The sequence below is a fragment of the Mandrillus leucophaeus genome, unplaced genomic scaffold (genome assembly GCF_000951045.1).
Source record: "Mandrillus leucophaeus isolate KB7577 unplaced genomic scaffold, Mleu.le_1.0 Scaffold379, whole genome shotgun sequence".
In the NCBI taxonomy this organism is placed as follows: domain Eukaryota; kingdom Metazoa; phylum Chordata; class Mammalia; order Primates; family Cercopithecidae; genus Mandrillus; species Mandrillus leucophaeus.
In genome coordinates, this window is record NW_012104020.1 from 907,763 (window position 1) to 929,940 (window position 22,178).

Here is a 22,178-nt window from a genome sequence, read left to right on the forward strand (position 1 = left end):
GAGCCACTGCACCTGGTTTTTTTTTTTTTTTTTTTTTTAAGACAGGGTCTCCCTCTGTCACTCAGGTTGGAGTGCAATGGCGCGATCTCGGCTCACTGCAACCTCTGCTTCCTGGGTTTAAGCGATTCTCCTGCCTCAGCCTTCTGAGTAACTGGGATTACAGGCGCACGCCACCGGGCCTAATTTTTGTATTTTTACAGAGACAGGGTTTCATCATATTGGCCAGATGGCCAGGCTGGTCTCGAACTCCTGCCTCAGGTGGTCCACCCACTTCGGCCTCCCAAAGTGCTGGGATTAAAGGCGTGAACCACCCACCTGGCAAAATGACAGATCTTTGAAGCCAGAAAAATGTGCTCTGGAGGCAAATTCTTCTGTGTAAAATAACCCCTCTTCCTTAGAGAAACAATTCTAATCCATCAACTGGCTCATTATATTTGTCAGAAATTTCTATTTGGAATTTTTTTTTCAGTGCTGCTGTTCTTAGAGTCTCCCTCCTCTTAACTCTGTCACTATTCCAAAATGGCCAGGCCAAGGGAAAAAGAGGCATAGTTACACAGCTCAAATGACCCATTTAGCAAGGCAGAGGTGAGACTCTATTCTGATACTCCTAGGAAAATTTAGGGAAGCATAAACGACAGAAGTGGCTACATTAAATCTTGTTTCTAATAAGAACAGATATAACAAGAATGTAATGGTTACCATTCTGATGCCAAATGCATAAGATAGAGAACTGTACTTCTGACTTCATGTTCCATGAAGTAATTGAGCATTTAAAACCAAATTCACTTATGAGAAGCTAAGAGGAACTAACATTTAAATGGACTAAGATCTAGAAGGCTGGGATCAAGAGTGGGACATTACACACACAGAACAATGAATAAATAGTAAATGTACATGTGGCCGACTGGGAGGCAGTACTGACTCCTCCTCTGATTGTAGACACACTCTACAACATGTTAATTCATCAGAAATCCTGGTGCAGGTAAACTAGAATTTCTTATAAACAAGATCTTGTATATTATTACATATTTACATTTGGGCCTCCCTTGGCCCAAGTTTCCTGAATGTATTAGAGGCTCTTTTATTCTCTGTCAAGGCTCCAAGAATTTCTGGCAAGGCTCAAATACAAATGGCCTGGGAACAACTGAACTTTGTTTCTGACAATTTATCTACAACTCCTACACCAACCAGTGGCAACTGATTGGCTAAGTCAAAGCTGATAAAAGGAAAAATATAACTTTCATAAGTATTACCTATAATGCAAGTTACCAGGCCAAGTTAGAAGTGGGCTATAAGAGTTTCTTTGTAAGTGATATTCACTGCAAACATTAGTTGTCTCTTTTTTTTTTTTTTTTTTTGAGATGGAGTTTCACTCTGTCGCCCAGGCTGGAGTGCAGTGGTGTGACCTCAGCTCACTGAAACCTCTGCCCCCTGGGTTCAAGCAACTCTCCTGCCTCAGCCTCCCGAGTAAATGGGATTACAGGTGCCTAGCCACTGCGCCTGGCTACTTTTTGTATTTTTAGTAGAGACGGGGTTTCACCATGTTGGCCAGGATGCTCTCAATCTCTTGACCTTGTGATCCACCCACCTTGGCCTCCCAAAGTGCTGGGATTACAGGCGCAAGCCACTTCGCCCGGCCAGCTGTCTCTTTTTAAAAAGTTTATTTTATAATATCAAAAGCATTTCAAATGTTTGGCTCGCCCTTGCTTACTCAAACTGTAACAGAAGTTCCCAAACCTAATGAGAAGGGCCCCAGCCATTTCATACTGACTTAGGCTTGAATACCATGCATATTTCAGATCCATTCAATTTTCAGCTTCTTTTTTGTTTTTGTGTTTCACTCTGTTACCCAGGCTGGAATACAGTGGGGTGTTCTACAACCTCTGCCTCCCGGGGTCAAGCAATCCTCCCACCTCAGCCTCCCAAAGAACTCGGACCACAAGTGCCCGCCACCATGCTTGGCTAATTTTTTGTATCTTTGGTAGAGATGAGGTTTCACCATGTTGTCCAGACTGGTCAATTTTAAGCTTCTTAAATGGAAGAATAGCACTTAAGAGTTCCTGGAATTTGATCACAGGCCTCTAGACAGTACCTACAGTATTAATTCAACACCTATCTCCTAATTAGAAGGATGAGATAAAAATCTTTGAAGAAAAAATTCTGAAACGTGAGGGGATAAACCCAAGACTTTATTTAAAGTTCCTTTTAGGCTGGGCGCAGTGGTTCACGCCTGTAATCTCAAAACTTTGGGAGGCTGAGGCAGGCGGATCGCTTGAGGTCAGGAGTTCGAGATCAGCCTGGCCAACATGGCAAAATCCTCTCTCTACTAAAAATACAAAAAAAATTAGCTGGGTGTGGTGGCGTGTGTCTGTAATCCCAGCTGCTCAGGTGGCTGAGGCAGGAGAATCACTGGATCCCGGGAGGAGGAGGTTGCAGTAGGTTGAGATCACACCACTCCACTCCAGCCTAGGCAACAGGGTGAGTGAGACCCTCAAAAAAAAAAAAGTTCATTTTAAGCTTCAAGATTCTAGGTTAATGAATTAAAAATCTATGTGCCACAGCCATAAGGAAAAGTCTAACGCCCATCCTGGTTTGAGGTTTATTTCATATTCCTCCACTGGAGATAAGATTAAGCAAAATGTAATAATTTAATTTATTAACACAATCAAATAAATTTAAAATGACAATTTTGTTCATAATACCCTAATTTTGAAAATGACAGCATTTCCAATGTTTCTTCAGTCTCCAGAACTTACATTGAAATCAATGACTGGAATAAGACAATTGAGATGCATTTCATTAATCAACTAAAGTTCTCCTTGAAAAGGACACTACTGAAGTACATTTTAATTGTCTGAACAAAACAATATCCTGGATTTTAAAACTTGGCAGCAATAGTAACTGAGCTTATATTTCCAAGAAACTACATTTACTGCCTAAATTTGGAATGCTATTACAAGTTTCAGGTGAATTGTATCCAGCAGTCTTAGGACTGAAGTAGGTCTGAGAAGTCATCCCCTGCCTCTGCTTTATTCCTGAAAAACCCAACCTGTTTTCAAAGCTCATCAATCAAAGAATAATGCTATTCCCTCGGCATCTAATTTAAATCCTTAACCTAATTACAAGCAGTTTACAAACACCACCTGATAAAAGAGCTTCTCTTGGCTTAGAGCGGTGGCTCGCACCTGTAATCCCAGCACTTTGGGAGGCTGAGGCGGGTGGATCACTTGAAGTGAGGAGTTCGAAACTAGCCTGGCCATCATGATGAAACCCGGTCTCTACTAAAAATACAAAAATTAGTGGGGCGTTGTGGTATGTGCCTGTAATCCCAGGTACTCAGGAGGCTGAGTCACGAGAATCTGTGGAACCTGGGAGGCAGAGGCTGCAGTGAGTCGAGAACGCACCACTGCACTCCAGCCTGGGTGACAAAGCGAGACTCCATCTCAAAAAAAAAAAAAAAAAAAAAAAAAAAAGAGCTGCTCTCTTCAGCATCATCTAACATCAGGAAATACTCCTCCTCAAGCTTAAACTGTACCTTTGCCTTTAATTTCTTTTCACCGCTGGGCACAGGGATTCATGCTTATAATCACAGCACTTTGGGAAGCTGAGGAAGGCAGATCACCTGAGGTTGGGAGTTTGAGACCAGCCTGACCAATATGGAGAAACCCCATCCCTACTAAAAATACAAAAAATTAGCTGGGCGTGGTGGCGCATGCCTGTAATCCCAGCTACTCAGGAGGCTGAGGCAGGAGAATCGCTTGAACCTGGGAGGCGGAGGTTGTGGTAAGCCGAGATTGCACCATTGCACTCCAGCCTGGGCAAAAGAATGAAACTCTGTCTCAAAAAAAATAAACAAACAAACAAACAAAAAAAAGAATGTCTCTATACCAAGAGTCTTACATGCATGCCCCTGCGTGCATGATGTAAGACTCTTTGTGAAAAGAAATTAAGTACCCCCAGTAAACTACATTATAAAGACCCAATGTCTAAGACAGGCAGTTCATCCAATCCATCAGAGAGAAAGGTTCCAAAAGTATGTAAATATTAAACGCTAATCAAAAGAATGAAGCAAAATCAATAGCCAAAATTAAAACAGGCTTCACTTGTGACACTAGTAGACTAAAGAACACTGTCTTCAAAAGAAAAAGATTAGAACTTGAGGAAGTCTCTGAATATTTTTTTAAAATCAGTCTGTCTCTATGAAATTCTTAAATATGAATTGTATTCCGTGTAGCCATTAAAAACCACGATTTATTTATTGACATGGAAAGACATCCATGATAAACTATGAAGAAAGTAGGTTACAAAAAGGTATTTCTATTTTTGTCACATTTTTGTAGAAACAAAACAATGCTCTTCCTCTCACTCTTTACACTCTCTCTCTCTCTCATATATACATATTTTTAAAAGAGTGGAAGGATGCTTATCCAAATTGCTAACAATGATTTTCTCAGAATGTAGAATACAGAGTGATTTTTACTTTATTTATACCTTTTTGCATTGTTTGACTGGGATAAAAAAACCCCACATAATATATTTATAGCTAGAAAAACTAAACCAATTTCCATTTTAGAAGCAACATATGATGAAAACCAAAATAATAAAACTCCTCATTTTCTTAAATTCTCCTGCAAAGTACTCAAAAAAGACCTCTTTGTACCTTATCAGCACTTCAGCTTTAGTTAAGAACATCAATTGAAGTTACTTCAAATGTCCTGAGAATTCTTAATTTCTCAGATTATTGTTTTAATTAAATGGTTGATCTTTGGTAATGTGCAAGAGTACTATAAAACCACTTCCTTTATTTTACTAGCTACAGTTTTCCTAAGTACTAAAGTTAATGCTTGATGCCTGTATTTGGAACACAGAGCTTCCCTGGAGGAAAAGATTGGCTTCGTCTTATTTTCAATGCTAAAGCAAAATGTGTGGTTTGGTTGGGTTATTTAAAAAATAAAGGCAAGACTTTTAGTGGGCGCGGTGGCTCATGCCTGTAATCCCAGCACTTTGGGAGGCCAGATGGGGAGATCACCTGAGGTCAGGAGTTTAAGACCAGCCTGGCCAACATGGTGAAAACCCGTCTCTACTAAAAATACAAAAAATTAGCCGGGTATGGTGGCGCATGTCTGTAATCCCAGCTACTTGGGGGGCTGAGACAGGAGAATCACTTGAACCCAGAAGGCAGAGGTTGCAAAGAGCCACGATTGAGCCACTGCACTCCAGCCTGGGCGACAGAGATAGACTCCGTCTCAAAAAAAAAAAGGCAAGACTTTCAGTTGACTATCAAACTTTTAACCTTCTGCACAAATCTTAAGAGTTTCAGCATTCCAAATTTAACTCAAAACAAAAGCCTTTGCTTTGAGTCTACAAATGCTCCTTTCAGTTAGAGAAGTGCTAATTTGTCCAAAGTCATACAATGCATTGACTCATTTTCTTGAAGATGACTCACTCAATAATCTGAAACATAATGACTATGTGTTTGTAACAATTCAAAACAACTGTAAAATGACTTGTCATGTGAACTTTGAATTCAGAGGCGTAAGTTACATTTTCTGAATTTATTTTATAAATGTAAAGCAACTGAAGATGCATATTTTAGTAAGAAAAGAATTGCCAGCTCTGCCTTCATAACTGCTTCCTTCATGTTCTTCCAAGTCTCTATGTAGTTAAAATTATTTTAATATTTAGAGGTTCACACCAAATTCCAGAAGGTTATCAATGAGAAAATGATAAAGTGATGTTACATCTCTTTAAAGCTTTAGCTTTACCAAAACACACAAATTTTGAAAGCTATCAGCAAATATTTATTGGGCATCCAGTATGTGCGTATGTGCAAATGATTGTTGTTATGGGTTTTCAAAGAGGTGTACTCCAAGCGTGACTCCTGGATCAGCAGCATCAGCAGTATTTCAAAACTGGCTTAAAAATACAAATTATCTCTGCTTCCCCTTTACTAATCAAACTCTGCATGTGCAGTCCAGTAATTAGTGATTTAACAAACCTCTCCAGGTGATTTTGATATATTTTAAAGTTTGAGAATCATTGCTTCAGATGATGATGATGATTATTATTAGAGACACAGTCTTGCACTGTTGCCCAGGTTGAGGGCAGTGGCGTGATCATGGCTCACTGCAGCCTTGACCTGCCAGGCTCAAGCAATACTCCCACCTCAGCCTCCCGAGTAGCTGGCATGCCACTATGCCCAGCTAATTTTTTACTTTTTGTAGAGACAGGGTTTTGCCATGTTGCCTAGGCTGGTCTTGAACTCCTGCCTCGGCCTCCCAAAGTGCTGGGATTACAGACATGAACCACCACCACACCCCAGTCACTCCAGATTATTAATACTGTAAGAATTGCATCCCCCGTTCCCTTTTAAATAACAATAATAACATTATGATTATTTTTTGAGACGGAATCTCATTCTGTCTTCCAGGTTGGAGTGTAATGGCGCAATCTTGGCTCACTGCAACCACCGCCTCCCGGGTTCAAGTGATTCTCCTGCCTCAGCCTCCTGGGTAGCTACAGGTGTGTGCCACCACGCCTGGCTCATTTTTGTATTTTTAGTAGAGACATGGTTTTACCATGTTGGCTAGGCTGATCTCGAACTTTTGACCTCAAATGATCTGCCCACCTCAGTCTCCCAAAGTGTTGGTTTACAGGCGTGAGCCCCTGTGCCCGGCCTTAAATAATTATTTAAGAAAGAAATATATCAAGAAATACAGACAAGATTTATATAAATGTATAATGTTACTTTTGGTTAGGATATAAAACATTTAAAAAATTAAAAATAAGATATAAAACAACTATGAAAGGATTCCTTTAAATTTTTATATATTCTAATCAAAGGACTCATTACCACATGCCTAGATTACTGCAATAACTACCTTAGCAGGCCTCCCTGATTTAAAATGATCTTTTCCTCCTCTCTATTCTGCATTAGCTTCTGAGGAATCTTCCCTAACTACTATAGCTGTCCCATGGCATTCTTTGGCTGAAAAACCTGTGATGTTTCACAACTGCTTATTTTGAAAAGGGAGAGGTACTACCTTTAGTTAGTAATCTAGAGCAAGCAGCAAGCTTGTGCAACCCATGGCCTATGGGTCACATGTGGCCCAAGATGGCTTTGAATGTGGCCCAGCACAAATTCATAAACTTTCTGAAAACATTATGAGATATTCCTGATTTTTTTTTTTTTAAGTTCATCAGCTATCGTTAGTGTTAGTGTATTTTATGTGTGGCCCAAGACAGTTCTTCTTTTTTTTCCAATGTGGTCCAGGGAAGTCAAATGATTGGACACTCCTAAGAGGCTCAGATGGGAAACGTAAATAAGGAAAGTAAGCCACGTGAATATTGAATGGGTAGAAATACTTTCCAATTTCCACAAAGAAATATGCTCATCTCGGTTTTGTTTTCCTAGTTTTATTGGAGGTACTACTACAACAGTGCAGGAATGATGACAAATGGTGACACTTGACTTAAGAAGACAATAGGGGCTGGGCACTGTGGCTCATGCCTGTAATCCCAGCACTTTGTGAGGCTGAGGCGGGTGGATCACAAGGTCAGGAGTTTGAGACCAGCCTGCCCAATTAGGTGAAACCCCGTCTCTACTAAAAATACAAAAATTAGCTGAGCGTGGTGGCGCATGCCTATAATCCCAGCTGCTTGGGAGGCTGAGGCAGGAGAATTGATCGAACCTGGGAGGTGGAGGTTGCAGTGAGCCGAGATTATGCCATGGCACTCCAGCCTGGGTGACAGAGCGAGACTCTGTCTCAAAAAGAGGATTATGGTAAATTAAGAACCCATGCTAGACCTCACCTAACTTTAAAATTCTGGCTTACATTTTTTTAAAAAAACGCTGTGATCCAAACAAAACATATCTCTGGCCTATACACTGCCAGTTTGAGACCTCCAGTTTACAGCACTAAATCCATATTTGCCTGCCTTGTTTTCTAGTCTCTATCTTCCCAATAATAATCCCCATACTTAGACAGCATTTTGCACTATTCAGTATGTTTTCATGTCCAGTTGACCCTCTCAACAGAATAGGTAGTCAGGAGATGAGGAAATGAGCACAGACAGGGTAAAGTAACTTGTCCAGTATCATATGACTTAGCACCTAAGTTCAAGTCTCCTGAGTCTGAAGCCAGCATCAATCTTTGGCCATTTCACTCCTTCCTTGTCCTTCTCTATGTGTGTTTTTGCTTGTTAAGTCCTTATCTAGAATAATTTCTTTCTACCAATCCAAATCTCATCATCTTTCAAGAGTCACCTCAAGCTCCGCTGACTACATAAACCTTCCTCATCTAGGTCAAATCCCCAAGTTTTTTCTTGATTTTCTGAACTTCAATTGTTATTATAGTTAATAACTTACAAACTGGTGCTTATCAACAGTCTTAAACCATCAAATTATTTCACAACATTCCACATTATCTTCTCTCTTACTTCACATAGTTCCCAGCACTGTGTTGGGATGTAAAAATGACTGTTCGATGTTGGCTGGCTATCTTAGATAGTCTTTTGAGGAAGAAAATTATGATGACACCACTAACTTACCAGCCTGATGTTGTCTTCTGGGCGGAGTAATATGAACATTGCTTGGAGATGCTGTTGGAGATCGCCTGGTGAAATTTACAAACCAAAGGATAATTATTCTCCATTCTAACGTTGACAGAGAGGAGTCCTTCTACCTCAGTGACTTTTGTAAAAGAAAGTTCTGATTCATTAAAGGACTCTGATTAGACATAGAAAATTAAGTGATTATTGACTTCTTTTAAAATGGAAAGAGAGACTGCTAGACTGCATCTTAATACATTTGCTTTTAGTCTATACTATATTAAAACTTAGGTCTGTCCTGTGAAAGGTAAACTTGAGACCAGTCTCAGTTTTGTGTTATGGTGGATGTTGATGAGAGACTTGTTGTTGAGATCTGTTAGGCAGAGGCAGCACTCACTGGCTGTATTTTCAGGCTCACTGAAAGTACCAATGAGGGCACTTTGAAAATGGGTGTAGTAGTGTAGTGTTAGAGGAATTATCCATAACTTTTAGAAAGCTAACCATTTTGTCATTCCTATTTCTATAATCATATGCTTTGGCTGCATTTGACCTAAGAAGACTTTTGGATTCTCCCTAGAATAAGGTCAATAGTTTAAAATGACTTTCATATTAGTGACTGAAATTATTATTTATCTTAATTTTTTTTTTGAGACAGAGTCTTGCTCTGTCACCCAGGCTGGAGTGTAGTGACTGATACTATAATGAGAGTATATACACACACACACACACATATGTGTATATATATTTTTATGTGTATATATGTATACATATGTATATACGTGTGTGTGTGTGTGTACATATGTATTTTTTGGTTTTTTTGAGACGGAATCTCGCTCTGTCGCCCAGGCTGGAGTGCAGTGGTGCGATCTCGGCTCACCACAAGCTCCGCCTCCTGGGTTCACGCCATTCTCCTGCCTCAGCTCCCAAGTAGCTGGGACTACAGGTGCCTGCCACCATGCCCGGCTAATTTTTTGTATTTTAGCATTTTAGAGACGGGGTTTCACCATGTTAGCCAGGATGGTCTTGATCTCCTGACCTCGTGATCCGCCTGCCTTGGCCTCCCAAAGTGCTGGGATTACAGGTGTGAGCCACTGTGCCCGGCCAATGAGATTATATATTAAGTATGCCACATAAGGGATATATATTCTCCTGAACATATTATTAGGTTCTTTAAAATGGCCAACCATTATTTGAATCCTCACTTGTTCTTACACATTTTGTCAAACTAAGTTGAAATTTCTTTGTTTTAACTATTATAGATTTCCTCATATTCCTAGGAAATCCGAGGCTTTAGATAGCAGGAGATAAATAATGTACTATCATAAATTATGAAAATCTGTGAACAAAAAAACCTCACTCTTGCCCACTCAGATATTGCCCTTATTAAAGTCTAAGGTGACTGATACAGTCACATAACCATGAATGCCACTATAACTTGTTCTCACATTGGTCTTGAAATCTACATACATAATTTTCCTTCAGTTAACTAATAGCTGTTAATTATGAGATGAAATACTGTTATGTACAAGAAGTGGATAGAGGCAGGAAGAAAAAAGTAGGTTGGCAAATGGGTTGGTGCGTTTATACAAATGACAGTAAGTCTGAAACTCTTTCCTTTCTTCTTAAACAGAATAGTTTCCTTACTCCCACCACTTTGGGAGGCTGAGGCGGGGGACTGCTTGAGGCTAGTGAGCTATGATTATGCCACTGCACTCCAGCCTGGGTGACAGAGTAAGACCTCACATTTAAATATAAATAAATAAACAAAAAACCAAACACCCACCCCCCCACCCCAAATCAAAAAGGATGGTTTTCACTGCTGGCTTCTGACCAATTAATTCCATATTGCAGAATCTTTCAATTTTCAAAATTAAAATGGAGAGTCATTATGTTTGGCCAGATCCATTCTACTACCTTTCAAGACCAGGGACACAATCTTAAGTCTCATATGCATAAACCCAAGAGAAAAGAAAACATATGTCCACCCAAAAAGTTGTACACGCATGTATATACAGCATTATTCATAATAGCAAAACAGTGGAAACAACTCAAATGTCTATCAAATGATGAATGGATAAATAAAATGTGGTATTATCCACAAAATGTAGTATTATTTCGTCATGAAAAGGAATGAGGTACTGATACATACTATACCATAGATGACCTTTGAAAACACGCTAAGAAAAAGAAGCCTGTCTCAAAAATCCATTTATATGAATCCATTTACAGAACACCCAGAATAGGCAAATCTACAGAGACAGAAAGTAGATTCGTGGTTGCTTAGGGCTGGGAGAGAGGGTGAGAGAAATAGGGAGTGACTGCTAATGGGTATCGGGTTTATTTTCAGGGCAATAAAAATGTTCTAAAATTAGATTGCGGTGATGGCTGTACAACTCTGTGACTCTTCTAAAAACCAATGAATGTACACTTTAAATGAGTAAACTGGGTGAATTACATGGTATGTGGATTATATCTCAATAAAGCTGTTAAACAAAAAATAAAAGGACAAGTATGAGGAGATAAAGTGTTAGGTATAAACAATGAAAAGCTACCTGAGTTACAAGTTGCAACTGCATTAAGCAGCTGAGGATACTTTTTATTTTATTTTTTCTCGAGACAGGGTCTTACTCTGCCACCCAGAATGGAGTACAGTGACGCCATCACGGCTCCCTACAGCTGTGACTTCCTGGGCTCAAGCAATCCTCCCACCTCAGCCTCCAGGGTAGCCAGGACTACAGGTGTGCACCACAACGCCTGGCTAATTTTTTGTATTTTTTGTAGAGATGAGGTTTCACCATGGTGCCCAGGCTGGTCCCGAACTCCTAAGCTCAAGCAATCTGCCCATCTGGGCCTCCCAAAGTGCTGGGATTACAGGCACAGACCACTGCACCAGGCCGGAGCTTCTTTGAAACTAAGTTTCCTTCTGTCCTACCAGTAGAAATAACCAGAGGAAAGGATTTTTAGGGTAGAGAACTTCTGGAGGAGAACCCTAAATAGCAGCCCAAAGTCCCCACTCCGAACACTACTGGCCCAAAGATTCAGCTGGCTTTTCTGAAGCTCAGACAAAAAAAGTCAGGAGGCCTACTCAAGTAAGCCTTCTTATGTGAGTTGGAAGCTCAGGTTTGTTAGCTGCGAAAAGTACTGCTCTGAGCAAACTGCGTATCATTTCCTACTGGGCAACTGTTCTTCACAGAGTCTAATAGAAGGCAATATATTGACATAGCATTAAGATAACCTTCCCTACATTTTCCCACCATATACTTCACTGCTAGGAGCTAAATTTCAATTTTCTATTGGATTTTATAGACTTTTCATTGTTTCCATTTAAAATACTGGCAGACATTCGCCTGTAATAGCCTTCTTTGCAAAATACTATTTGGATATTTCAAATGCAGGCCAGTTAAAAAATTCTAACTAGTTCAAGAAACATGCATAAGGAAATACAACTAGACACGGTAAGCCCTTGACCTGCTCTCAATTCTGCCATCAACTTGCAGTTACTGTGGGCTTGGCCAAGACAGCTTCACTTTATGTGACAGCCTGGCTCTTGTAAGCCAAATTTATACTCGCACTGCCTCATCTGTTCCGGTCTGGATCACAAATCAAGTCCATTCAACTTGTGTTAAATCTGCTTTTCTTTTTAGTATGAGGAAAGCTAAGTGAACGATGTCAAGTAGAAACCTGGGTGGCAGCTGAGTGTAGAAGTTTGACCAAAGAAAAATGCCAACCAGTGCCAGGAGCTTTAAAAGCCATTGACCCCATTAACTACTACATGCCATAGAGTAATTTGCCCAACATCCTAGTCAAACTGGATTTAAACCAATAATTTGTCTTCTTTTTACTGTAAGGGATAAATATCCACACTAAAAAGAAATAAAAAGCTTAGTGGGCATACTTCTTCCGCACATTCAAGTGTTTTGGGGAAGCGTCCTGCCCTACCCGACCTCCAGTACTGGACACTGGGGAGGAAGGTTTTAGAAAGTGCAATCCAAGCTAATTTCCAAAAGAGGTTATTTCCTCCCTTACTTTAAAAAATTTTCCATGGCTGGAGAGTTCTGGTAGGAGGAAAATATTGTCCAAACAAAATGGATTACAATTCTGAGCTGCCACAATTGCAACTAGGTGAAGGCCCAGACAAGTAGCAGGGCAGCCACTAAAATAGCAGAGATTATCTCACTAAAGCTATGCTCAATTACTGGCTCAATGGGATCCAATATTTTTGGCTTTCACCTCTGACCTAAACACTTAAGGTTATTGCAGTCTTTGTTCCTTTCTTAGTAATTACAATTTTTTTTTCCCACTCCTGGAGGTCACAAGTAGTCAAAGTGTCACATTTATGACAACAAGCAATCTGCCTCTTTGTATACTATTGATCAGGATTAGTGTCCTCAAGCTTTTATTTTTTTTCCCCAAAATGATAAATAAGGTCTGCCGGTAGAAGAGAAGCATCAGGTTATCTTCTTAAACTGTGGATATTCTACACCTGGAGATCTCTCTCCCTAGGACACATTTTCTACAGTTCTTTTTAAACGTCATCACCACAGGTGTTCCTGATTTTAGAGAAATCCAATATAAAATAATACAATGCATATACTACTGTTAGTTGATATTTCAAAACCAGAGCTTATACTCATTCTTTGTTTATTTGATGACTCTTTGTTTATAGAAGTCCTCTGGGTTAAATTTCCAGTCTTTTTAGTGTATACATTCAAGTAGTAGACACTGGCACTTTAATATGTGACGTAATAACTCATTGTCACAGCAAAAAGTTTATCTTAGTATATTCTGTATCATTCTCCTCCTCATACCATCACTAGAGAGCAGAAAGAAATCAGAAATTGAATCTTTGATTAGTTGAAGTAACTCTGAATAAGATTCAAGGGAACAGCTAAACTTTTTTTTTTTTTTGAGACGGGGTCTCATTCTGTCGCCCAGGCTGGAGGACAGTGGCACGATCTCAGCTCACTGCAACCTCCGTCTCCCAGGTTCCAGCAATTCTCCTGCCTCAGCCTCCTGAGTAGCTAGGACTATAGGTGCGTGCCACCATGCCCGCTAATCTTTGTATTTCTCTTTTCCTTTTCCTTTTTTTTTTTGAGATGGAGTCTTACTCTGTCACCCAGGCTGGAGTGCAGTGGTGTGATTTCGGCTCACTGCAAGCTCCACCTCCCGGGTTCACACCATTCTCCTGCCTCAGTCTCCTGAGTAGCTGGGACTACAGGCACCCACCACCACACCCGGCTAATTTTTTTTGTATTTTTAGTAGAGACAGGGTTTCACCAGGATGGTCTTGATCTCCTTGTGATCTGCCCGTCTCGGCCTCCCAAAGTGCTGGGATTACAGGCGTGAGCCACTGTGCCAGGCCTAATTTTTGTATTTTTTGTAGAGATGGGGTTAGTCATGTTAGCCAGGCTGGTTTCAAACTCCTGACCTCAGGTGATCCACCCGCCCTGGCCTCCCAAGGTACTGGGATCATAGGCACGAGCCGTGCCTGGCTCTTTTTTTTTTTTTTTTTTTTTTGAGACAGGGTCCGACTCTGTCACCAAGGCTGGAATGCAGTGGCGCAAAGATGGCTCACTGCAGTCTCAACCTCCCAGGCTCAAGTGACCCTCCCACCTCAGCCTCCCAGGTAGCTGGGACCACAGGTGTACACCACCACAATTCACTAATTTTCTTTTTTTGAAGTCAAATCTTGCTCTGTTGCCCAGGCTGGCATGATCTCGGCTCACTGTAACCTTCGCTTCCCAGGTTCAAGTGATTCTTCTGCCTCAGCCTCCAGAACAGCTGAGATTACAGGAATGTGCCACCAGGCCAAGCTAATTTTTGTATTTTAGTAGAGACAGGGTCTCACCATGTTGGCCAGGCTGGTCTCGAACTTCTGACCTCAGGTGATCCACCTGCCTCAGTCTGCCCAAATGCTGGGATTATAGGTGTGAGCCACTGTGCCCGGCCACACTTGGCTAATTTAATTTTTTTTTAATTTTAATTTTTGTAGAGATGGGATTTCACCATCTTGCCCAGGCCAGTCTCAAAGTCCTCGACTCAGGCAATCCTCTTGCTTCAGCCTCCCAAAATGCTGGGATTACAGCTGTGAGCCAATGTGCCTGGCCCACCTGAACATTTTTAACCTGAACACTCAAAACTTTAACTGAGGGCCAGGCGCGAGGGCTCACGCCTATAATCCCAGCACTTTGGATAACCGAGGCGGGCAGATCACCTGAGGCCAGGAGTTCGACACCAGCCTAGCCAACATGGTGAAACCCCATCTCTACTAAAAATGCAAAAATTAGCTGAGCGTGGTGGTGCATGCCTGTAGTTCCAGCTACTTGGGAGGCTGAGGCAGGAGAATTGCTTGAACCCGGGAGGCGGAGGTTGCAGTGAGCTGAGATTACGCCATTCCACTCCAGCCTCGGCGACAGAGTGAGTGTCTCGGGAAAAAAAAAAAAAAAAAAAAACTTGGCCGGGCACGGTGGCTCAAGTCTGTAATCCCAGCACTTTGGGAGGCTGAGGCAGGCGGATCACCTGAGGTCAGGAGTTTGAGGCCAGCCTGGCCAACATGGTGAAACCGTGTTTCTACTAAAAATACAAAAATGAGGTGGGTGTGGTGGTGGGCGCTTGTAGTCCCAGCTGCTCAGGAGGCTGAGGGAGAAGAATCGCCCCCAGGAGGTGGAGGTTGCAGTGATCTGGGATCATGCTACAGCACTCCACCCTGGGTGACAAAGCGAGACTCCATCTCAAAAAAACAAAACGAAACAAAAAAATCTCAATCTTAACTGAGAAGTTTCATATAGCTTCATTAGAGTATTTTGGTACCTTCTTATAATTATTCTAACAAAAATGTATTGAACATCTACTAAGTGTAAAAGACTTTTTGCTAAGTGCTAAAAAAATGGTCTCTGAGGGTAAAAGAAAAGTGATTACAGCACAGTACAACACTTTCTTTCACCATTTAAAGAACTTCTGCAGAGATGGGGATGAGGTAATCAGCCTTTTAGAATGTAACACAAGATATAGTTACCAAGAAAGAAATAGTATATATGCCAGCGTTACCTGCATGTTTGTTCCGTCTGTGGCTGATTCTTGGTGTGGATGAGCCATTTCCCCGTGGTAGAAAAAGGGCAGCACCTTTGACAGTTAGAAAGCTCTCGCTGATGCTACAAGGAAAAAGTCAAAAGAAAATAAATTATTTAGGAAAGGAAATCAAAGGATAGGATGGATAACCACTTTAGGATTCTCTCTTCCCTATTCCAAAGTTCCAACTTCATGGAACGAAGTAAAAACATAATCAAGAGAGGCTGTGGTTACTCACGCATACACTCCTGCCTACTCTAGGCAAGTTTTCTTTCTTTTTCTTTTGTGAAAGGGAGTCTTGCTCTGTTGCCCAGGCTGGAGTGCAGTGGCGCAATCTTGGCTCACTGCAACCTCTGCCTCTTGGGTTCAAGCGATTCTCCGGCCTCAGCCTCCTGAGTAGGCTGGGATTACCGGCGCCCGCCACCATGCCTGGCTAATTTTTGTATATTAGTAGACAGGGTTTCACTACATAGGTCAAGCTGGTCTCAAACTCCTGACCTCAAATGATCCGCCCACCTCGGCCTCCCAAAGTGTTGGGAATACAGGCGTGAGCCACCGTTCCCGTCCTCTAGATAAGTTTTCTGAAACAAAACTTACAATATTCTTCTTTTTTTTCTTTTTGAGATGGGAGTCTCACTCTGTTGCCAGGCTGGAGTGCAGTGGTGCGATCTTGGCTCACTGCAACAACCTCCACCTCCAAGGTTCAAGTAATTCTCTTGCCTCAGCCTCCTGAGTAGCTGGGATTACAGGAGTGAGCCACCATGACCAGCTAATTTTTGTATTTTTAATAGAGACGGGGTTTTACCATGTTGGTCAGGCTGGTTTTGAACTCCTGACCTCATGTGATCCACCCACCTTGGCCTCCCAAAGTGCTAGGACTACAGGTGTGAGCCACTGAGCCCAGCCAAAACTTACGATATTCTATATACATTACATGGCGGCAGTTAAGAGCAGAGGCTCTGAAACCAGAATGTCTGAGTTTGAATCCTAGCTTTACTTCCTCCTACCAGAGTAGGCCTAAATTTCCTTATCTGTAAAACAGGGATAATAAAATGAAGTTGTTGTGAAGAGCCAATGAGAACACAGCGTCTTAAAGTGGTGCCTAGTATACAGTAAAAAGCCCTTAATAAATATTAGTTATAAGTAGATTAGTAGAAGGTTATCAGTAATGATGTTTCAATACTGTCCTAATCAGATGTGAAGTATGTTACAATATTTAGCTACTAATAATAGGTCCAAAGTTTGCAAAAAAGATTTATGTTTAAAATATACACCACAGTAAAGTATTACCTCAAAATTTTACTACTGCCAACTTGCATCCCCATACTCAGTGAAAAGAAGTAGTGGGCAGGAAGTGTGTTTAACCCACTGGAGTTTGTCATTCACAAGATGATAATAAAGGTGCAGAATTACTGCTGAGGATAGCGGCTATTCAAAATAAAATTACTGGTCTAGTCACAGTGGTTCATGCCTGTAATCCCAGTGCTTTGGGAGGCCAAGCCAAGAGGACTGGTTGAGGCTTGGAGTTCGAGACTAGACTAGGCAACACAGTGAGACTCCATCTCCAAAAAAATATTTTAAAAATTAGCTGGGAGTGGTATCACATGCCTGTAGTCCTAGCTATTCAGGAGGGTGAGGTGGGAAGATCGCTTGAGCCTAGGAGTTCGAGATTATAGTGAGTTATGATGGCGCCATTGTACTCCAGCTGGGGTGACAGAGCAAGACTCTGTCTCTCAAAAAAAAAAAAAAAAAAAAAAAAGCAAAAAGAAATAGTGGATACCCATATATAACCAGAAAATAAATCTAAGTTATTTCATATCAATAAACTAAATAAGCCTTTCAAGTTATCCATCAAGTTTCTCACAGAATCTGAAAGGATAGAACTTAACTCACGAAGGCCAAGTTTAGAAATACTTAATAGAGGATTCTAAATTGCTTTTGAGTATAGCACTGCTATTGAAGGTTAGCTAGCGGATTGTAAATGACATTGTCTACTCAATATTTCCACTTGGAAATCTTAATTGGCATGTTAAATTCACGTTGCCAAAACTAAATTCTTGAGTTCCCCTACCCTCAAGTCAATCTCTGGCCTCGTTCTCCAGCCTCATTCTCCCAGTTGTTTAGGCAAAACACCTAATAGTCATCCTTAGTGTCTTTCCTTCCTATAATATATATCTAATCCCTTAGCAAGTCCTGTGAGCTTTACTTTTTTTTTTTTTTTTTTTTTGAGACGGAGTCTCACTCAGTCACCCAGGCTAGAGTGCAGTGGTGCGATCTTGGCTCACTGCAAGTTCCGCCTCCTGGGTTCATGCCATTCTCCTGCCTCAGCCTCCCGAGTATCTGGGACTATAGGCGCCCACCACCACACCTGGCTAATTTTTTTGTATTTTTAGTAGAGACGGGGTTTCACCATGTTAGCCAGGATGGTCTCCATCTCCTGACCTCATGATCCACCTGTCTCGGCCTCTCAAAGTGCTGGGATTACAGGCGTGAGCCACTGCACCCGGCCAGCTTCACTTTCAAATATATCTTGAACCTGCCCACTTATTCCTATCACCACTATCACACTGGTCCATGGCACCATCATTCCTTACTTGGACCACTATTTAAAAAGTTTTTCTTAAAAAAGCCTTTTACTACAGAAAATGTCAAACATACACAAAAGTAGAGGGAATACTATAATAAGGCCCCGTGTTCCCATCACATTCAAGCTTTAATTTGTGGCAAATTTTGTTTCTTCTACATCCTCACCCATTTACCTTGCCCCTGAAGTGAAACAAACCCCAGGCACTGTATGAAAACAAAAAACAAAAAACAAAAAAACTTCTTAACAGGTCTATCTGCAACCACTTCTGCCTTCCATCATCTACTCACCAAACAGCAACCAGAGTGACTTAAAAATCATATAGATCATACAGTGTCACTTCCCTGCTTAAAACCCTCCAAAGGCTTCCTTTTGTACTTATAAATAAAAAAGCCAGTCTTTAGCTTGGTCTTCAAGGCCCTGTAACATACTACAGGACTACTCCTCTGATCTTACATCATCTCCCCTTTTGTTTACCATGATCTGTCATTCTTCTTTCTGTTTCTTCGATGTTTCAGGGCCTTTGTGCTCTCTGTTCTCTACTTGGAATACTTTTCTTGTGGCCTGTTACTATGTAAGTCTCAGCTCCAATATCACTGCTCCTTCCCCCAATTCCAATCATACTTTATCCTGTTGTTCTGTTTTGTTTCCTTCAGAATATTTATCATAAACTAAAATTATATTTATTCACATGCATACTTGTGGTTACCTTCCTATAGTAGAATATAAGCTCCATGAGAGCAAGGACTTAATTTTGCGCATCACTGTAGCTGCAGCACTGGAAACAGTGTAAGGCACATATTAGCTGCTTGAACAATAGGTGATGGATGAATGAATTTATCCCAGGTTTTTTCCACACTGTATATCTGTCCTGTCACTGTAGCAGAAACTGTAATTTAGGACAAGTCTCACATGTAAAAATAATCATTATAGAACTCAATATATGTGGCAGATTAATGGACTTTAAAATGTTTGATGATAGATTAGCAAATGAAATTAAATCACCTCTATAATGTTATCAGACACTGATTCAATTTTATCCTTTAATAAAGTCCATGAAGCTAATAAAACCTTTGAGGTAACCTGCCAAATAGACTGAAACATGTGTTCTAAAAACAAAAGAATAAACAAATGTCACTTTAAAAATTTGCATGCTGGCTGGGTGTGGGGGTGTCTTGATTTTGTTTTGTTTTCATCTTTAAATAAAGCATTGCTCTCTTGTGGTCTGTTGCACAAGCCTTGTCTGTTGTTACATCCGTGATGTTCACATGCCACCCTACTGTGGGTCACTCTGTTCCACTCACATTACGGGAACAACCTAAAACAAAATGTCTGAGTGACAGGATGAGTGGGCTACACCACAGACAGGAAATGAAATTCACACTTTTGCCAACACAGCAACTGTTGCTTTACTAAATGAAAATATTTTAAAAATAAAGGTTAAATACTCTACCTATTCACCAGGCAAAGTAACAGCTTTGGACACTGTAGGTTCCAGTAAACAAAGGAGTTCGCTACATCTACAAAAGAAGTGTATGTATTTGTTGAACAGTTTAAAACAATTGAACATACTTCAGTCATTTCTTTTGTAAGATAGGTAGTTTCTCTTTGACAAACACTATTTGAAGAACTTCCTGGTTGTTGGAGTTCAGTAATACTGTTTTTTTTATAGATATATTTGTTGCTTATGCTTTAAAGCATATCTAAGTACATTCTTGCTTTAAAGCATATCTAAATGTGTTATTTAAAATGTATGTAGGACTTTCTCAAAGTAAGGGTTAAGGTGCTAAACAAAGGCCGTTGGTTAGTTCAAAGCCACCTGGACTCTGAAAACTCCTGATTATAAAAGAAAGGTCAGGAACTAAACTCACATATAGTATAAATATCACAAATTCACACATAAGAGGCTTTCCAAATGTCAATAAATTTTTCTGATGGAACAAAATGCACAAGGTAGGCCAATAGACTACTATTTGTTTTTTTTTTGTTTTTTTTTTTTTTTGAGATGGAGTCTTGCTCTGTCGCCCAGGCTGGAGTGCAATGGTGAGATCTTGGCTCACTGCAACCTCTGCCTCCTGGGCTCAAACGATTATCATGCCTCAGCCTCTCAAGCAGCTGGGACTACAGGCATATGTCACCATACCTGGCTAATTTTTGTATTTTTAGTAGAGATGGGGTTTCACCATGTTGCCCAGGCTTGTCTGGAACTCCTGACCTTAAATGATCCGCCCAAAATTGGCCTTAAATTGGCCTCCCAAAATGCTGGGATTACAGGTGTGATCCACAGTGCCCGGCCCGAGACTACTATTTAATACTATTATAATAGGTGCGATATAGGCTCCCAGAGACTTGTGGCAGACAATCTGGATGGTATAATCAATCCTCTTTATTCTGTGGCCCCAGGTTATGACCCCTCAGTTATCAAAAAAGTGACATTCTGTTGGTCACAAGGGGACCAGAAATAAGTGTGTGGCTGATTACAAAAATCTCTTATCATAATGGAAAAAAATTCATAGCATGGAAGTGATAAAACAAAATTTATAACCACCACCAGAGTTTAGGGAGATAAAATTCCACTTGAAAATTAAATGCTTTATTTGCATATGAAGAAAATTATACGTAAATTTAATCGCATATACTTTTGTGTAAGGTAAAAGGTTGGTATATCTTGCCAGAATAATAAAAGATTTATTATGTAAATATGTCTTTCTGAAATAGTTGCTTAAAAATTCAATTGACATGGAGTTGTCAGTTGTCTAATTAAAAGCCTGTTCTTGCTGGGTGCAGTGGCTCACGCCTGTAATCCCAACACTTTGGGAGGCCAAGGTGGGTGGATCACCTGAGGTCAGGAGTTGGAGACCAGCCTGGCCAACATGGCAAAATCCCGTCTCTACTAAAAACACAAAAAAATTAGCCGGGCGTGGTGGCGGGCGCCTGTAATCCCAGCTGCTAGGGAGGCTGAGGCAAGAGAATTGCTGGTACCTGGAAGGCGGAGGTTGCAGTGAGCTGAGACTGTGCCACTGCACTCCAGTCTGGACGACGGAGTGGAACTCCGTTTCAAAAAAAAAAAATCTGTTCTTTAAAAAGGCAGGTGAAAACTTTTTCATGTTTCTGAATTGACTAGTTCTGTAGAGTCTAGGACAGAAACAGAACTGCAGTAAACTCTATGAAGTCATTTGTATGTGATTACAGATGCCTAAGTTAAATATAACCCCAAAGGACTTAAGAACCCCTACAGTAAGGAATAAATGAGATAAAGAGAATACTATTTTCTTGATCTAAAGAGAATAATTAGCTGCTTGATACAAATATGACAGGATCACCTTTCTAATAGAGCACTCGTGACAGTGAAGTCCTCCAGAGTCTTTATAACTTAAAAACATCTATGCTTCTCTTTGCCATAGACTGCTTGCTCAACAAGGGGAAAGTCAGCCCTGGTTAAGAAATATATATATATATGTATATATATGTGTGTGTATATATATGTAAATATGTGTGTGTATGTATATATAATGAGCTAATAATAGCTAACCCAACTAGATATCTACTGTATGCTGGGTGCATTTTACACTACTTTATTTAACGTTCCTAACAATTCTATGAAGTAGGTATTAGTAAAAGACTGAGGGCTCAGAGATCATAAATTACTTGCTTAAGATCATACAGCTAGTAAGCCTAGCAAGCCTCAGAGCAAGGATTCAAACCAAGATTTGACTTAAAAGCTTATGTTCCGAATCATTCTCTACCATGTTGTTTTCGCTTTATGATATAGTTTATGGTAGACGAAATACAATGTCTTCCATATACACCTTTTCAACAGAATGGAATTTAAAAGTAGAGTACAGGAGCTGAGTGTGGTGGTTCATGCCTGTAATCCCAGCACTTTGGGAGGCCAAGGAGGGTGGATCACTTGAGGCCAGGAGTTCAGGACCAGCCTGGTCATCATGGTGAAACCCCATCTCTACTAAAAATACAA

The 22,178-nt window shown here is 40.6% G+C and overlaps 1 protein-coding gene across 4 annotated transcripts in view; it reads right to left on the reverse strand.

Annotated features, from left to right (window-relative positions):
- Window positions 1-22,178, reverse strand: part of SSH2 (slingshot protein phosphatase 2) — a 332,338-nt gene that overhangs the window by 63,291 nt on the left and 246,869 nt on the right. For all 4 annotated transcript variants that reach the window (XM_011990373.1, XM_011990372.1, XM_011990375.1 and 1 more), the window contains 2 exons: window positions 15,598-15,701; window positions 8,551-8,615 (listed from right to left, as the gene is read on the reverse strand). In XM_011990373.1, coding sequence (XP_011845763.1) covers window positions 8,551-8,615; window positions 15,598-15,701 — 169 coding nt within the window. The remainder of the gene's footprint in view (window positions 1-8,550; window positions 8,616-15,597; window positions 15,702-22,178) is intronic.